Source organism: Vulpes lagopus, chromosome X (assembly GCF_018345385.1).
Source record: "Vulpes lagopus strain Blue_001 chromosome X, ASM1834538v1, whole genome shotgun sequence".
In the NCBI taxonomy this organism is placed as follows: Eukaryota; Metazoa; Chordata; class Mammalia; order Carnivora; family Canidae; genus Vulpes; species Vulpes lagopus.
The window spans coordinates 50,910,550-50,929,277 of record NC_054848.1 but is presented as its reverse complement, the minus strand read 5'-3'; the positions used below and the strand labels follow the sequence as shown (position 1 = coordinate 50,929,277).

At 42.6% G+C, this 18,728-nt stretch overlaps 1 protein-coding gene and 1 pseudogene across 1 annotated transcript; one reads left to right on the top strand and one right to left on the bottom strand.

Annotated features, from left to right (window-relative positions):
- Nucleotides 1–795: 795 nt before the first annotated feature.
- Nucleotides 796–1,597, bottom strand: LOC121483257 (HCLS1-associated protein X-1-like). Its single transcript, XM_041741645.1, has one exon. The coding sequence runs from the start codon at nucleotides 1,588–1,590 to the stop codon at nucleotides 976–978; it is 615 nt and encodes a 204-aa protein (XP_041597579.1). The 5' UTR covers nucleotides 1,591–1,597; the 3' UTR covers nucleotides 796–975.
- A 6,958-nt stretch (nucleotides 1,598–8,555) lies between these two features.
- LOC121482336 lies at nucleotides 8,556–9,211 on the top strand (annotated as a pseudogene).
- Nucleotides 9,212–18,728: the final 9,517 nt, after the last annotated feature.

The following is an 18,728-nucleotide window of genomic DNA, read 5'->3' as shown; positions in this document are numbered from 1 at the left end:
GGGTGAGGTAGGGGCATTTGGAGAATCTAAACAAAGGCACAAATAAAATAGAAATATTGAAGTTAAGGGGTACCTGGATGGCTCATTCCATTAAGCTACTGACTCTTGATTTTGGCTCAGGTTGTGATTTCAGTGTTGTGAGATCAAGCCCCCCATTAGGCTCCACACTGGCCATGGAGCCTGCCTAAGATTCTTGCTGCCTTTCCCTTGGCCCCTCCCCCTTTCTCTCTGAAAAAGAAATACTAAAGTAAAAGCCACAACAGGATGAAGTAAAAATATACCAGGAGGAAGGCAAGGTCCAGATAAATAAGATACTTGAAACATATACCAAGAAATCCAGAGAGCAATGATGAGACGCTTAAACAGGAATATGGTAATAAAATCTATGATGGGCAAGCATATCCTGGTAGAAGTGTAGTATGCACATTTGTGAGACATAAGTAAACAACAAGGAGATTAGTTAGAGTCCAGGTAAGAAAATGTGAGCCTAAACCAAGCCATAGCAGAAGCTGACGTAGTTGGAGTAGCTCCCTGCAGTATCTACAACCAAAAACTTAGCTGCGAGGTTATATGAGCACAAAGTTGACAAAACAATTTATTGTGTCCATTGAATTTCAGATATCATAGAAATTATAAAGGGAAATTTCATAATTCCATCCACCCAATTTTATGTTCTTATATCACCTACCAAAGTTTCTTGGAATCTTTAGAATCAATAGAGACCTCAAAAAAAAAATTCCCTAATCTGAGATGTCCCTTCTCAGTCAAGTCAACTGTGCTCCCATCATTTTTTTTAGCATAAATAAAGGTTTTATTGGTCAGTTTAGGTGAGTTACATACTGACATACCCCCAACTCACTGTTCCATACACCCAAGACCCTGAGGTGGCAGGAGAAGCTAAGCCCACTGACAGTGAGCGAAGGGTGGAAAGAGTCTGAAGGCCTCTGAGGGTTAACAAGGCTACCGGGACTGGAACTAACGTCCTAGAAATAAATCCAGGATGGAATAGGCATCATCCAGGGCTGGAGGTGTTGGTGATTCTGGATCATCTCTAGGACTGCCATCTGCTTCTTGATGGGTTACTGTGGTCTCTTTCCGGCTCTCACTATCCACTACAGTCCGGCGCTCCTCTACTGTCCCATCTGGCTTAGTGATCTTAGTCACCGTGACGCTCTTGAAATAGGATTTGGGCTGGGGCTGCAGAACTGGGCCGAGGCCTTCCTGGGAAACCTGCGAATCAAGATCATTGTCTTTTCTGGCTCTAGAACGGGGGATCACAGGCCACATATCATCAAACAGACCAAAAGGTCTCTGGGAGCCCCAGTCTGGTGCTGGTTTGGAGGATTCACTTCTTGTATCACTCTCCAAGACCCCCCCAAAGATCCTGGGCTGGTGACTATCTGGATACTTAAGCATTGAGTCCCGAAGTGTCTGTCCCTCCCGTTGTCTCTCACCAGGTGTCTCTGATTCAGGACCAGGACCTGGAAGTTCAGAAGGGCAGGAAGGCAAGGTCCAGGCGTCCATCTCGCTGAAGATGTTATTAAAATCACGAATCAGGTCATCAAAGCCGAAGTTATCATGGAAACGCATCCCTCCTGGAGTGAAGGTGACTGTAAGTCACAAGTCACAAGCTTGACTGTAAGGCTAAATTAAAACAATTATATAACTATGGTTTATGTTGGCTCTGAAAGCATTCTTAACCCACCCCAGGGTCTGCTCCTTTTCCTAAGATCTGCTAACCATGACTGCCTTAGATGTTGGATACCTTACTTGCTTGGACTTGGAGTTAATTCATGATCACCTTTTCTTGTCTCCAATGATCCAGCGTTTGGAGTGACCCTGGGCTTTTTTATATTACTGACCTTTTTTTTTAGGAACCCAGTCCAATCTGAAGTTTCTGGCCCTCCCTCCCTAGTGCCCACCAGTGAGGGCTGAGAAAAGCCTAGAAGAATTTCCCTTAGTAAATCTGAAAGCATTTGTTGTATAGGTGTTTCCCAAAGTTCATTTAGTAGAACACTAGAACTCTGGAGAGTATCAAAAAGTGTTCCATGAACACAAAAAGTGTTCCATAGTCAAATATGTCTGAAAAGGCCTCCATTGTTTATTCCTTCTGTGGAGATTCAGAACAACCAATAACACATTTTAATGGCTCTGAGGAGTGTTCTCACAAAGAAATGTGTTTAATGTTTAACAGTACTTACAAGCTTATCTGGCCAAGAAAACATTTTGTTTATCATAGAATATCTATGAAAATCCTGTAACATATTACAATTATATTTTTTTATTTTTTTAATTAATTTTTATTGGTGTTCAATTTACCAACATATAGAAAAACACACAGTGCTCATCCTGTCAAGTGTCCCCCTCAGTGCCCGTCACCCATTCCCCGCCACCCCCCCGCCCTCCTCCCCTTCCACCACCCCTAGTTCGATTCCCAGAGTTAGGAGTCCTTATGTTCTGTATCCCTTCCTGATATTTCCCAGCATTTCTTTTCCCTTCCTTTATATTCCCATTCACTATTTTTTATATTCCCCAAATGAATGAGAACATACACTGTTTGTCCTTCTCCGATTGACTTATTTCACTGAGCATAATACCCTCCAGTTCCATCCACGTTGAAGCAAATGGTGGGTATTTGTTGTTTCTAATGGCTGAGTAATATTCCATTGTATACATAAACCACATCTTCTTTATCCATTCATCTTTCGATGGACACCGAGGCTCCTTCCACAGTTTGGCTATTGTGGACATTGCTGATAGAAACATCGGGGTGCAGGTGTCCCGGCGTTTCATTGCATCTGAGTCTTTGGGGTAAATCCCCAACAGTGCAATTGCTGGGTTGTATGGCAGGTTTATTTTTACCTCTTTGAGGAACCTCCACACAGTTTTCCAGAGTGGCTGCACCAGTTCACATTCCCACCAACAGTGTAAGAGGGTCCCCTTTTCTCCGCATCCTCTCCAACATTTGTTGTTTGCTGCCTTGTTAATTTTCCCCATTCTCACTGGTGTGAGGTGGTATCTCATTGTGGTTTTGATTTGTATTTCCCTGATGGCAAGTGATGCAGAGCATTTTCTCATGTGCATGTTGGCCATGTCCATGTCTTCCTCTGTGAGATTTCTCTTCATGTCTTTTGCCCATTTCATGATTAGGTTGTTTGTTTCTTTGGTGTTTAGTTTAATAAGTTCTTTATAGATTTTGGAAACTAGCCCTTAAAGGGGAATTTTAAGAGTCCCCCTTAAAATTTCTTGCAGAGCTGGTTTGGAGGTCACATATTCTTTCAGTTCCTGCCTGTCTTGGAAGCTCTTTCTCTCTCCTTCCATTCTGAATGAGAGCCTTGCTGGATAAAGTATTCTGGGTTGCATGTTATTCTCATTTAGGACCCTGAATATATCCTGCCAGCCCTTTGTGGCCTGCCAGGTCTCTGTGGAGAGGTCTCCTGTTACCCTACTACTCCTCCCCATAAAAGTCAGGGATTTCTTGTCTCTTGCTGCTTTAAGGATCTTCTCTTTATCTTTGGAATTTGCAAGCTTCACCATTAATTGTCGAGGTGTTGAATGGTTTTTATTGATTTTAGCGGGGGATCTCTCTATTTCCTGGATCTGAATGCCTGTTTCCCTTCCCAGATTAGGAAAGTTTTCAGCTATGATTTGTTCAAATACATATTCTGGCCCTCTGTCCCTTTCGGCGCCCTCGGGAACCCCAATTAAATGTAGGTTTTTCTTCCTCAGGCTGTCATTTATTTCCCTTAATCTATCCTCATGATCTTTTAATTGTTTGTCTCTTTTTTCCTCAGTTTCCCTCTTTGCCATCAACTTGTCTTCTATGTTACTCACTTGTTCTTCCACCTCGTTAACCCTAATTGTTAGGGCTTCTAGTTTGGATTGCATCTCATTCAATTGATTTTTAATTTCTGCCTGTTTGGATCTAAATTCTGCAGTGATGAAGTCCCTTGAGTCCTTTATGCTTTTTTTCTAGAGCCACCAGTAGCTGTATAATACTGCTTCTGAATTGGCTTTCTGAAATTGAATTGTAATCCAGATTTTGTAACAGTGTGGGAGAGAGGACTATTTCTGCTTCTTTTTTTTTGAGGTGATGTTTTCCTTCTAGTCATTTTCCTGAGTGCAGATTGGCCAAAAACATGTTGTATTGGGAAAGGAGAAAAAGAGAGGAGAGAAAGAAGGAAAGAAAAGAGAAAAAAAAGAAGAAAGCTAGAAAAAAAGAAGAAAGAGAAGAAAAAGAGAAAGAAAAAGAAAGAAAGAAAGAAAGAAAGAAAAGGGTGGGGGAAGCAAACAGAAATCAAAAAGCAAAAAAAAAAAAAAAAAGACACGGGGGAGTATCTTCTGATTCTGTATACTTTAAGTCCCTTGACTTCCCCTGGAACTTGTCCATCTAGTTGGTATTCTGGGGGAGGGGCCTGTTGTGCTGATTTTCAGGTGTTAGCACTTGGGGGAGCTGCTCTGCCCCCTGCCTGGTGCAGGGCTCAGTGGGGGTTGTTTACCCCGTGAGGCCCCAGGAGAAACAACCCCAGTGGCAGCGGCCAGCCCTGTAGCCCTGGATTCAGCCCCCACAGTAACTATGGAGCTCTCTGTCTGCAGGGCCTGGAGGCTCCGGGGCGGGTCTGCTGATCTGCTCAGCTCAGGGCAGGAGAGTCCTTGCTGTCCTTGGCTTTCCCGGCCTCTGCCTTTCCCGGGGGGATGTCGGATCCTGGGCTGTCCAGGCGCCCTGTGCTCCTGGGCCTGAGCTGTTGGATTTGCGCTTCGGCTATGCAGCCCCCTCCACGGAGCCTCTTCCCGAGCCCCTCCGAGCTGCTCCCGGAGCCGCGCAGCCCCCTCCGTGCAGAGCAGCCATCCGAGCCCCTCCGAGCTGCTCCTGGGTCAATGCGTGCGCGTGCTGCAGCCCTTTAGGGAGCTCCATGCACTCTCCTGGGCGTGCAGATGTCTGTTAGTGTCTCAGGGAGCCTGAGGGCATCCCCGCCCCTTAGGGGGTCCTGGTCTAACTCACTGAGGACCCCTTTCCGCCCGGGAAGATTGGTGAAGCTCCTGCTTCTCCGGGACGGAGCTCTCCTGTCCTGGGGACACTCGCCCCGGCCTTAGCCCGGCTCGTCGCGGGGCCCCTCCCCCTTGGATGCCTTTTGTTTCTTTATTTCTTTTTTTCCCATCTTCCTACCTGGATAGAAGCCGAACTCTTCTCACTGTAGCGTTCCAGCTGTTGTCTCTTTAAATCTCAGCCGAATTCGTAGATTTTCAGGACGATTTGAAGGTTATCTAGGTAATTTGGTGGGGACAGGTGATTTGGGGACCCTACTCTTCCACCATCTTGCCCCTCCTCCATTCTGCTCGAATCCTTATTAACTCTCTTCTGCTCAGTGTAGTATCTATTTGCTCTTCTCTCTCCAGCTCCTTTAGGTGCAATGTTAGCTTTTGTTTTTGAGTTCTTTGCAGTTTTTGGATGGATGATTCTATTGCGATACATTTCCCCCTCAGACCTGCGTTTGCTGTTTCCCATAGATTTTAAACGGTTGCATCTTCATTCTCATTAGTTTCCATGAATCTTTTTAATTCTTCCCTAATTTCCTCGTTGACCCTTTCATCTTTGAGCAGGATGGTCCTTTACCTCCACGTGTTTGAAATCTTTCCAAACTTCTTCTTTTGATTTAGTTCTAGTTTCAAGGCATTATGGTCTGAAAATATGCAGGGGACGATCCCAATCTTTTGGTATTGGTTAAGACCTGATTTGTGACCCAGTATGTGGTCTATATTGGAGAAAGTTCCATGTGCACTGGAGAAGAATGTGTATTCAGTTGCTTTTGAATGTAAAGTTTTGTAAATATCTCTGAAATCCATGTGGTCCAGTGTATCATTTAAATTTCTTGTTTCTTTGGAGATGTACTTAGAAAATATGTCGTTTGTAGAAAGCGCTAGATTGAAGTCACCAAGTATAAGTGTATTATTATCTAAGTATGTCTTAGCTTTGGTTATTAATTGATTGATATACTACACAGCTCCCACATTTGGGGCATATGTATTGATGATTGTTAAGTCCTCTTGTTGGATAGATCCTTTAAGTATGATATATTGTCCCTCTTCATCTCTTACTGCAATCTTCTGGATAAACTTTAATTCATCTGCTATCAGGATGGCTACCCCTGCTTTCTTTTGAGGAACATTTGAATGGTAAATGGTTCTCCAACCTTTCATTTTCAGGCTGTAGGTGTCCTTCTGTCTAAAATGAGTCTCTTGTAGACAGCAAATAGATGGGTCCTGCTTTTTTATCCAGTCTGAATCCTTGTGCCTTTTGATGGGGTCATTAAGCGCATTCACGTTCAGAATTACTATTGAAAGATATGAATTTAGTGTCATCATAATACCTATTTAGTCCCTGTTTTTTTGGATTGTTTCCTAGGGCTTCCTCTTTCTATTTCAGAGTCCCCCTTAGTATTTCTTGGAGAGCCATGTTTTTGGTCACATATTCTTTCAGTTTCTGCCTATCTTGGAAGGTCTTTCTCTCTCCTTCTATTCTGAATGAAAGCCTTGCTGGATAAAGTATTCTTGGCTGCATGTTCTTCTCATTTACGACCCTGAATATATCCTGCCAGCCCTTGCTATCCTGCCAGGTCTCTGTGGAGAGGTCTGCTGTTATCCTAATGCTTCTCCCCTTAAAAGTTAGAGATTTCTTTTATCTTCCTGCTTTAAAGATCTTCTCTTCATCTTTGGAATTTGCAAGTTTCACTATTACATGTCGAGGTGTTGAGTGGTTTTTATTGATTTTAGGGGGGATCTCTCTATCTCCTGGATATGAATGCCTGTTTCCCTTCCCACATTAGGGACGTTCTCAGCTATGATTTTTTCAAATACACTTTGTCATCCTCTGTCTCTTTTGGCGCCCTTGGGAACCCCAATTAAAGGTAGATTTTTCCTTCTGAGGCTGTCATTTATTTCCCTTAACCTATCCTCATGATCTTGTAATTGTTTTTCTCTTTTTTCTTCAGTTTCCCTCCGTGCCATCAACTTGTTTTCTATGTCACTCACTTGTTCTTCTACCTCGTTAACCCTCCTTGTTAGGACCTCCAATTTGGATTGCATCTCATTTAATTGATTTTTAATTTCAGCCTGATTAGATCTAAATTCTGCAGTCATGACGTCTCTTGAATCCTTTATGCTTTTTTTCTAGAGCCACCAGTAGCTTTATAATTGTGCTTCTGAATTGGCTTTCTGACACTGAAAAGTAATCCAAATTTTGTAACTGTGGGAGAGAGGACTGTTTCTGATTCTTTGCTTTTAGCTGAGTTTTTCCTTCTAGTCATTTTGCTCAGTACAGATTGGCCAAAAACAAGTTGTAATGGAAAAAGGAGAAAAAAGAAAGATGAAGAAAAAAAAAAGAAAAAAAGGGGGCGGGAACAAACAGAAAACAAAAAGCAAGGGATTGTATCCTCTGATTCTATATACTGTAAAGCTTTTGACTTCCCCTGGAACTTTCCAGTGCTGCTTGGTCAATAACTTGCTTTTCCCCTATCCTTCTAGCTGGTCTTCTTGGGGAGGGGCCTGCTGTGCTGATTCTCAGGTGTGTGCACCTGGGGGAGCTGCCCAGCCCCCCTGCCAGGTGCATGGCTCAGTGTGAATTGTTTATCCTATGAGGCCCCCTGCTCAGTCCCAGGTACAAGGTGACACCAGGAGGAGCAACAACAGTTGTGGTTGCCAGCTCTCCAGCTCTAGAGTCAGCTCCCTCAGTAACTACCGCAGCTCCTGGTCTGCAGGGGCCTGGATGCTCCATGGTCGGCGGTCGCCAATCTGCACAGCTTGGGGCAGCCCAGTGGCAGGAGCGTCCTTGCTGTCCTGGGCCCTCCCGGCCTCTGCCTGTCCTGAGGGTAATGATGGACCTTTGCCTGTGTCTCCCAGCGCCCTGGGCTCCAGGGACTGCACCGCTGGAATCACGCTCCTGGGCCTGGGTCTGCACAGCCCCCTCTGCGTGGAGCCACCACTTGAGCTGGGCAGAGCTGCTCCTGGGGCCTGGCCAGTCGCATGCTGCAGCCCCTTAGTGAGCTCAGCTGCTGGGTGTGGTGTGCTCTCCCCTGCAGGCACAGTTCCTTTGTTAGTGCCCCTGGGAGCCTGAGGGCCCCTGCTGGGATCTTGCAGGAACTCCCTGCGAGCGCCCTTCCATCCGGGAAAATCGGTAAAGCTCCTGCTTCTCTGGGTCGGGCTTTCCTGTCCTGGGGGCACTCGCCACGGGGCCTTAGCCCAGTTCCTCGCGGGGGCCCCTCCCCCTTGGATGCTTTTTTATTTCATTATTTTTTTCTGTCTTCCTACCTTGATAGAAGTGTGAATTCTTCTCACTGTACCATTCCAGCTGTTTTCTTTAAATCTCAGATGGAATTCGTAGGTTTTCAGGATGATTTGAAAGTTATCTAGGTTAAGTTGGTGGGGACAGGTGACTTGGGGACCCTCCTCCTCTGCCATCTTGCCCCACCGCTCTGGATTCTTTTCTTAATCTCTCTTTCTGGAACCACCCAGCCTAGAACTCACTGGGAGCGGCAACTCCCCTGCTCCTTCCCTCCACCATGGAGTACCTCTCAGCCCTGAACCCCAGTGGCCTGCTCAGGTCAGTATCCAATATGAGCTCTGAGTTTGGCCGGAAAGTCTGGACTTCACCTCCACCACCCCCAGCGACCCTTCCGAGTCTGTGATCACAAGCGGATGGTCTGACAACTGCCACCTGCCAGGAACTGCTGGACAAGGCAACAGAGGCCCTCCTGCTGAGTGGGATGCTAACATTGGTGCTGGAGGAGGATGGGACTGCTGTGGAGAGTGAGGACTTCTTCCAGCTTTTGGAGGATGACACGTGCCTGATGGTGCTGGAGTGTGGACAGAGCTGGAGCCCCAGCAGGAGCGGGATACTGTCATATGGCCTGGGCCGGGAGAAGCCCAAGCACAGCAAAGATATCGCCCGCATCACTTTCGACGTATACAAGCAAAACCCTCAAGACTTCTTTGGCAGCCTCAAAGTCAAAGCCACATTCTACGGCTCTACTCCATGAGTTGTGATTTTCAAGGACTTGGCCCAAAGAAAGTACTCAGGGAGCTCCTCCGTTGGACATCTGCACTGCTGCAAAGCCTAGGCCACATGCTCCTGGGAATTTCCTCCAGCCTTCGCCACCTAGTAGAAGGGGCCTAGCAGTGGCATTGGCAGCGGCAGGGTCGCCTCCATCCCTACTGAGAAGGGCCTCTGAGCTGCTCTCTGCCCCTAGACTTGTTCCAAGACACACTGTAAGGACTCTGACAGCATCGGCTTTGGAGATCTGAGGATAGTGCAGATAAAAGAACTCACCCAATTTCCCCATGGTCTTCTGACCCCACTGCAACAGGTCCCATCAGCATAAGGCTTTGTACCTCTAGCCTATACCCTTTCCTGAAGAATACTGTCTCTTCCTAGCCATCTTTCCAGCTTCCCCCTTACCCTAAAAGGCCACAAGCCCATCCCCAAGCATCTTGATTCCACTCTGACCATTGCTACATCTAGATTTCTTGCAATTCCTCCTGTCCCTAAGCTTCCCAGTGCACTGTATTCAGCCTTTGACTTCACCTTGAGATCTCGATTTCTTTATATCCTTCTCCCCAAAATAACAAAAACATTTCCAATAAAAATATAAAAATAAAAAATCTCTCTTTCTGCTGCTTCATTTTTGGTGCATAGAAATGCAACTGATTTCTGTATATTTATATTGAATCCTATGACCTTACTGAAATAGTTTATCAATTGTAGCAATTTTTAGTGGAGTCTTTCAGGTTTTCTGTTTATAGTATCATATCATTTGCAAATAGTGAAAGTTTTATTTCTACCTTATAGGGACTCCAACATGTGTACACACACATGTACCAGGCTGACCCTCCCCTCTTGTAGGTTCCAGGAGAACAACATGAGACGGATAGAGGGCAAACTGGACACCTTGTGTGACTTTGTTCAGTGCTGCAATCAGATGCCGTTGCTGTGGTGTCAGCCCAGGAGCAAGGTGTGCTGCCTGGGGAAGATGCAGGCCCTTCCTTACCACTATGTGCATTTCCGGGAGCTAGAGGGGCCAGATATGCTGTCGGATGGCCAGTGTGCCCAGGCCCGCTCTGCCGTGAGTCCTCAGCTGTTCCGGGCCAGGGCGGGAAGGGGTGGTTTTACTGTGCCCCAGGGCCAGACGTTCCTGTCCCGAAGCATCTGGATTGTTCTCTTTGCAAACTAAGGGGTTCACTTTTGCTGCTGCGTGCACAGCCCATCGCCCATCTGAGGTGCCTCCAGCTGCCCCTGTCCTGGGGGCCCAGAGCCTGGCCTCGGGGTTGTGGTCGGGACTCGGTCCTTCAGTACGCAGTTGCCAAAAGGCTCTGGGCAAGGCTCGTGTGCTGTGGCTGTCAGGCTTCGCTCTGGCTTCTGAGGCTCCCAGGCCAGGGGGGAGCAGACAAGTTCAAAACCAGAACAGAGGGAGCCCAGCGTCAGAGCCCTGGGGCTGCCTGGGGGAGGCAGGGCACGCTCCCGCACCTGAACTGGGTCTTGAAGCGGCAGCCGCGCCTGGAGGCCAGCACCCGGGGAGAGGGAGGGTATCAACAAGTCCTACCATGTCAGTCCTGAGGAGTCGTGAGGCTGAACCCTCTTGGCCGAGGGCACCAACGCTTTCGGCTTCCATCTCTGAAGCCCTTACAGTGACCTAAAAAAAAAAAAAAAAAAAAAGATCCTGAATGTCATTTATTTATTTATCGTTTTGTTTGTTTGTTTGTTTGTTTTTGTCTGATTGCTGTGGATAGAACTTCCAGTACCATGTTGAATAAAAGTGGTAAAAGAGAACATCCTTGTCTTGTCCCTGACATTAAAGGAAAAGCTCTGTTTTTCCCCAATGAGGATGATGTTAGTTGTCAGTTTTTTATATACGGCCTTTATTATGTTGAGATATATTCCCTCTAAAGCTACTTTGTTGAAAGTTTTTATCATGAATGGATATGGTACTTTGTCAAATACTTTTTGCGTGTCTATACAAATTATCATATGGTTCTTATCCTTTTTCTTGTTGCTGTGTATCACATTGATTGATTTGTGCATACTGACCCATCCTTGCAATCAAGGAATAAATCCCACTTGATCCTGGTGAATGATTTTTTTAAATGTATTGTTGAATTTGGTTTACTGGTATTTTTTTAGAATTTTGCATTTATATTTATCAAGAATATTAACATATTTTTGTGGCATCTTTATCTAGTTTTGGTACAGAGTTATGCTGAGCTTTAGTATGAATTTGGAAATTCTTCTTCCTTTTCTATATTTTAGAATAGTTTGAGAAGAATGGGTATTAATGCTTCTTTACATGTTTTGAAGAATTCTCCTGTGAACCCACCTGGTCTTGGACTTTTTGTTTGTTGGGATTTTTTTTTTTATTACTGATTCAGTTTCGTTACATGTTATTGGTCTTTTCTATTTCTTTCTATTTTTGTTTTGGTAGTTAGTAAATCAATCTTTTAGTAAGTTTCATTTACATTTGAAACTGTTTTTTTTTCTCCTCTCCTCATGTTTTAGGTATATGTTATCATATTTTATACTTTTTTATGAGTTCCTTGACTTTTTACAGAAATATTCATTTTTACCGCTTTTGTGTTTCCTATCTCTATTCTATCATTTTTATCTCTCCTTTCCACTGAAATAGTCCCCTTTAATATTTCTTGCAGTGCTAGCTTAGTGGTCATAATCCCTTTAATTTTTGTTTCTCTGGGAAACTCTTTATCTCTCCAGTTTATTTTATTTTTACATTTTTTTATTTAAATTCAATTTGCTAACATATAGTATAACATCCAGTGCTTATCCCATCAAGTGCCCTCCTCAGTGCCAGTCACCCAGTTACCCCATCCCCCACCCTTCCATAACCCATTGTTTGTTTCCCAGAGTAAGAAATCTGTCATGGTTTGTCTCCCTCTCTAATTTTTCCACAGAGTCTTAAATGACTGAGCGACACAAGCGCCCCCCCTTTTATTCTTTTTTTTAAAAGGTTTATTTATTTATTCATGAGAGATACAGATAGAGAGAGAGAGAGGCAGAGACATAGGCAGAGGGAGAAGCAGGCTTCCCACAGGGAGCCGGATGTGGGACTTGATCCTGGATCCTATGAGCCAAAGGCAGATGTTCCACCGTGGAGCCACCCCGGTGTCCCAACCATCCTTTTATTCTTAATGATAGACTTGCTGGATAAAGTATTCTTGCCTGCATATTTTCCCCTTTCAACACTTTCAATTTATCATGCCACTCTCTTCTGACTTGGAAAGTCTGTTGAGAAAGCTCCAACTAGCCTTATGGGTTTTTCCTTGTAATTTAAGGACTTCTTTTGACTTGCTGCTTTTAGTTTTTTTCTTTATTACCATATTATTCCAATTTAATTATAATATGTCTGGGTGTGGGTCTGATTTTGTCGATTTTGTGTGTGGGGTTCTCTGTGCTTTCTGAATCTGGATATTTGTTTGTTTGTTTTTTTCCCCCAGATTAGGGAAGTTTTCATCTATAATTCCTTCAAATAAAATTTCTGCCCCCTTTTCTCCTCCTCCTCCTCCTCCTCCTCCTCCTCCTCCTCCTCCTCCTCCTCTTCTCCTTCTTCTTCTTCTTGGACTCCCATAATATGAATGTTATTACTTTTGATAGAGTCACTGATTTCCCTAAATCTTCTCATTTTGCATAATTATTTTCTCTCTCTTCTGTTTAGATTGATTACTTTCCATTACTCTGATTTCTAGATTACTCATTTCTTCTTTTGCTTCTCCCTTCTGCTCTTCATCCATCAAGCATGTTTCTCATTTCATTTATTGAATCCTTTATCTCTATGTTATCCCTTATCTCTGTGTTAAAGGTCACCCTCATGTCCTCCACTCTTTTCTTACATTCAGTGAGTATCCTTGTGTTAATTGCTTTAAATTCCCTATCTTTGATGTTACTTCTATCTGGTTTTGCATAGTTTTTGGCTGTGGCCTCGTCCTGTTCTTTCATTTGGAATAAATTTCCATCTCTCCATTTTTTCTGCTTGTTTGTTCTGCTTCTGTGCTTAAGAAAGTCAGCTGCGTCTTCTCCTCTTGGAAATAGTGACTTTATGAAGAAGAGGTCCTGCTGTGTAGTGTCTCTTGTTCACCAGAACCTGGTACTTCATTAGAGTATTCTATGTGTGCTCCTTACACCCTTCTGTTGTGTCTGGGTAACTTGTCCTTTCAGCGTAGTCATCTGCAGTGACTCTCTGCCTGTTGTTGCTCATGATTGCTCTCTGTGGTGTTAGTGGGACTCACAGAGGCCATCTCTAAGGGAGTGTGCCCACCAGGGAACTTTGGAGTGGCACCAGGGTGTTAGCAAAATTTGTGATGGGCCACTAGTCCTATGCTAGGTACCCTGAACCACTGTGGCAGTTGAGGGTCTGCATGCCAGGGCAGTCAGGGCTGTAAGGTTGGGAACAGCATGCAATAATGTACATTATCCCCCTTTTAGAATTGAGAAAACAGTGTACAGAGAGTTTAAGTAACTTCCCTATGGCAACATAGCAGAATTGGAAAGAAAACCTATTTAAATTTGTCTAGATGCTTGTTTAATTTAGAATTTCAGTAACTTATCTAAGCAAATAATTGTTTTTGATTGACATCTATCAAGTGTATATAACATAGTTTTGGTAATGCTAAGCTCAATGGTTTGAGGGTCCTTTTCGAATTCCAAGAACAACAACTAAACTGGAGGATAATGAACATCAAACTTTGCCATAGTCCTTATTCTAGCAAAACTGCCTTTGCCAAGTCATTCTCCTTCTTTAGTCCTCAGAGTTTCCATCTATATAAGAACAATTAAATGCATTTTGAAAGCCATTATATTCTGAAATACATAGCATGTAACTGAAAATTGCTATCTGGAAAAAATGGAGTTAAGCAATTTTGACTTGATGAGCAATATTCCATTGTATTTAGATGCCACATATTCTTTATTCATTCATCAGTTGTTGAATGCTTTGGCTCTTTCCATAATTTGGTTATTTGATAGTGCTGCCATAAACATCAGAGTGCATGTATCCCTTCAAATCAGTATTTTTGTATCCTTTGGGTAAATACCTATTAGTGCAATTGCTGGGTTGTAGGGTAATTCTATTCTTCACTTTCTTAGGAGACTCCATATTGTTTTCCAGAGTGGTTGCACCAGTTTACATTCCTACCAACAGTGTAAGAAAGTTCCTTTTTCTCTGCATTCTCACCAACATCTGTTGTTTCAATTGTTAATTTTAGCCATTCTGCCAGGTGTGAGGTGATATGCCATTGTAGATTTCATTTGTGTGTCCCTTATGAATATTACTCAGCCATGAAAAACAATTAAATCTTGCTGATTGTGAAGATGTGCATAGAGTTAGAGAGTATTATGCTAAGTGAAATAGGTTTGATTAAGAGAAAGAGAAATATAATATGATTTCACTCATATGTGGAATTTAAGAAACAAAACAGATGAACATGGTTGGGGGGAGAGAAGCAAACCAGAAAACAGGCTTTTAACCATAGAGAACAAACAGGGATACTGGAGGGGAGGGGAGGGGGGTAGGTTAAAGAGGTGATGGGTATTTGGAATGCACTTGTTGTGATGAGCATTGGGTGTTGTATGTGAATCACTAAATTCTACCAAAACTAATAATACACTGTATGTTAACTAACTGGAATTTAAGTTTAAAAACTTGGAACAAGGGACGCCGGGGTTGCTCAGTGGTTGAGCACCTGCCTTGGGCCTAGGGCATGATCCTGGGGTCCTGGGATAAAGTCTTTCATCGGGCTTCCTGCGTGGAGCATGCTTCTCTCTCTGCTCATGTCTCTGACTCTCTCTGTGTGTCTCTCTTGAATAAATGAATGAGGTCTTAAAAAAAAACTTGACACAAAAAGCAATTCAGACTTGGAAAACTATTGTGTATGTCACAAATTAAGGTTCACTTTTCACTCTTGGATTAATTCCTATATCTCATCCCCCGACTTTTTCAAACTAGCCTGTGATTGTGAATAAAAATCTATGGAGATAAGAGCAGCACCAAGACAGTTTTCATCTTGGATCCCAAATTAGCCATTTAATAGCTAGATTATTTTTGTTAAATCACTTAACTTCTCAGAGCCTTTGTTTCTTCTTCTGCAATATAAAGATGATAATTTCCCAGGAACACTAGAAAATATAATCTCTCAGCATGTGGCTATATGCCCATCTAAAACTTAGGGTTTCTTTTCTTACACGAGGTAGAGGAAAGTGGAGATTGTTGGACAACTAGAAGACTGCCAAAGTCCACCCCATTCCCACTCACATACACTTATTCATTCACATAGAACATATTTAATTCATCCCCAAGGAAGACAATCTGAAGTGTCATACAGTTACTCTATCCAACTCACAGTCCAGAAACAGCCCCTTCAACTCCAGATATTGCTCCCCATAATACAGTAACTTGTAAACAAAATGATAAGTTACTTGTCCCTTGCCCACACCCTAAAAACAGTGGTTAAATAGAAATAAAATTATCACAACAAAATACCTTCTTTAGGAAAAGAAAAATAAGAAATGCATAATAGACTCTTGTCTGTAACAATCTTGCTGGGCAGGAATTACAAAATCTCTGAGAATAAATTTGCTTCCTTGGTTGGACACAGAGATTCTCTTCTTTGAAAGAAACTATTTTCTTCATTGGCCCTGACTTTGCCCTCTGCAAAGTTTTTCTTTGCCTTTGAACCTCCGTGGCCACAACAAAATGATTGAAACAGCATTAGAAACTGGGTCGTCCATTTGCAAATGATATATCAGATAAAGGGCTAGTATCCAAGATCTATAAAGAACTTATTAAACTCAATGGCAAAGAAACAAACAATCCAATCATGAAATGGGCAAAAGACATGAACAGAAATTTCACCAAAGAAGACATAGACATGGCCAACAAGCACAGGAGAAAATGCTCCGCATCACTGGCCATCAGGGAAATACAAATCAAAACCACAATGAGATACCACCTCACACCAGTGAGAATGGGGAAAATTAACAAGGCAGGAGACCACAAATGTTGGAGAGGATGTGGAGAAAGGGGAACCCTCTTGCACTGTTGGTGGGAATGTGAACTGGGACAGCCACTCTGGAAAACTGTGTGGAGGTTCCTCAAAGAGTTAAAAATAGATCTGCCCTACGATCCAGTAATTGCACTGCTGGGGATTTACCCCAAAGATATAGATGCAGTGAAATGGCAGGACACCTGCACCCCAATGTTTATAGCAGCCATGTCCACAATAGCCAAACTGTGGAAAGAGCCTTGTTGTCCATTGAAAGATGAATGGTTAAAGAAGATGTTGTCTATATATACAATGGAATATTACTCTGCCATTAGAAACAACAGATACCCACCATTTGCTTCAACATGGATGGAACTAGAGGGTATTATGCTGAATGAAGTAAGTCAATTGGAGAAGGACAAACATTATATGGTTTCACTAATTCAGGGAATATAAATAATAGTGAAAGGGAATAAAGGGGAAAGGAGAAAAAATGAGTGGGAAATATCAGAGAGGGTGACAGAACATGAGAGACTCCTAACTCTGGGAACTGAGCAAGGGGTAGTGAAATGGGAGGCGGGTGGGGGGTTGAGGTGACTGGGTGATGGGCACTGAGGGGGGCACTTGACAGGATGAGCACTGGGTGTTATACTATATGTTGGCAATTTGAACTCCAATAAAAATATACAAAAAAAGATGGTATTAAAAAATAAATTAAAAATAAAATGTCTTTTTGATGTAAAAAAAAAAAAAGAAACTGGGTCCTCCATACATTTTCAGTGCATGTCAATGTACCTATGTTGAACTTACTGTCCCAGACTTTTGAATCTGATAAGAAGAAATTAGAGGGAGAGACTATAAGAAGAGTTGTTTCCAGGTGGCTAGGGAAGTCTTTAATAGCATAGTGAGAATCTTGCTCTTAATGCCTATTAAATTCAGCAGGACCTTGAGGACCCCAAATTGGGGCAGAGTAAACAAAAGTAGGGTCAATGGTATCTCATGACAGAGGTAAGAGTTGTCTGTACTCTTACTAGTGATCAATTTATGCCAGAAAACTGAGTACGTCATTACCCTACTTCAAAACCTTTCCTGTTGACCTTCAGATTAAAGTCTGCGATCCTTATTCTGTTTTTCAAAGCTTTTACAATCTGCTTTCTCAATTTTCCTACCCCTTAAAGGCTACCTCCACCCTTGACCATGCTATGCTATGTGCCAGCCATGCTTTAGTATTCAATGTTCTCTAAATATGCCACATCTTTGCTAATGCTATTCTTTCTTTCTAAAATATATCTTTTCCACTTTATATTCCCAGTTAAGACCTACTATCTTACCAGGAGCCAACTGAAATGTCAATCCCTCTGAGAAATATTCCATGACTCTTCCATTCTGATTTGGCACTCCTACTTCCAATTGTTGACTGCGTGCATTCGGTAAATGCATGTTTGCATTTTTATCTCTTCCAAAGGATGTGAGCCCCTTGTTTGCATGAACTGGATCTTATGCATTTCTGTCTTCCTCCATGCATATCAGATATTCAGGAAATGTTTCAAAAAAGAAGAAAGAAAAAGAAGGAAGGAAAATAGGAAGGAAAGAGGTATAAATGTAAAGTTTCAGCAAGGAAAAAATAGACTCATTTTGCAATGTCATATACTAACTGTTGTACTTTGAGCACATTGCTTAACTAGATGATGACAGGATTCTTGTCTCAACTCTACTTTTTACTGGATGTAGGATCAAACATTTCCCTAAGTGGGTCTCTATTTATTCACCTATAAATTGGAATGTCTGCTAACAAGATCATGTCAAAGATCCTTTCTTAAGATTTGAGGTCTCTTTCTCTTTTTTATTGTTTTTTAATTTAAATTCAATTAGCTAACATATACTACATACTTAGTTTCCAATTTAGTGTTCAATAACTCATTAGTTGCATATAGCACCAAGTGCTCATCACATCACATGCCCCCCTTAATTCCCATCACCCAGTTATCCCATCCCCTCACCCACCTCCCCTCCAGCACCCCTCAATTTGTTTCCTATAGTTCAGAGTCTCTTATGGTTTTTCTCCCTCTCTGATGACTTCCCAATCAGTTTTTCCTCCCCTTACCATATGATCCTCTGTGCTATTTCTTATATTCCACATATTAGTGATACTGTGTGATAAGTGTCTTTTCCTGATTGACATTTTATTCAGCATAATGCCCTCCAGTTCCATCCACATCACTGTAAATGGCAAGTATTCATCCTTTTCTGATGGCTAAGTAATATTCCATTGTATTATATATACCATACCTTCCTTATCCATTTTTCTGTCAATGGATATCTCAGTCTTTCCATAGTTTGGCTATTGTGGACATTACTTCTGTACACACTGGGGAGAAGGTGCCTCTTCAGGTAACTACATTTGTACCTTTGGGGTAAATATGCAGTAGTGCAATTGCTGAGTCATAGGGTAGCACTATTTTTAACTTCTTGAGGAACCTCCATACTATTTTCCAGAGTGACTATGCCAGTTTGCATTCCCACCAACAGTGGAAGAGACTTTCCTTTTACCACATCCTTACCAACATTTGTTGTTTCCTATCTTGTTAATTTTAGGCATTCTGAGCTGTGTAAGGTGGTATCTCTTTTTTTAAAAGATTTTATTTATTTATTTATTTATTTATTTATTTATTTATTTATTTGATAGAGAGAGA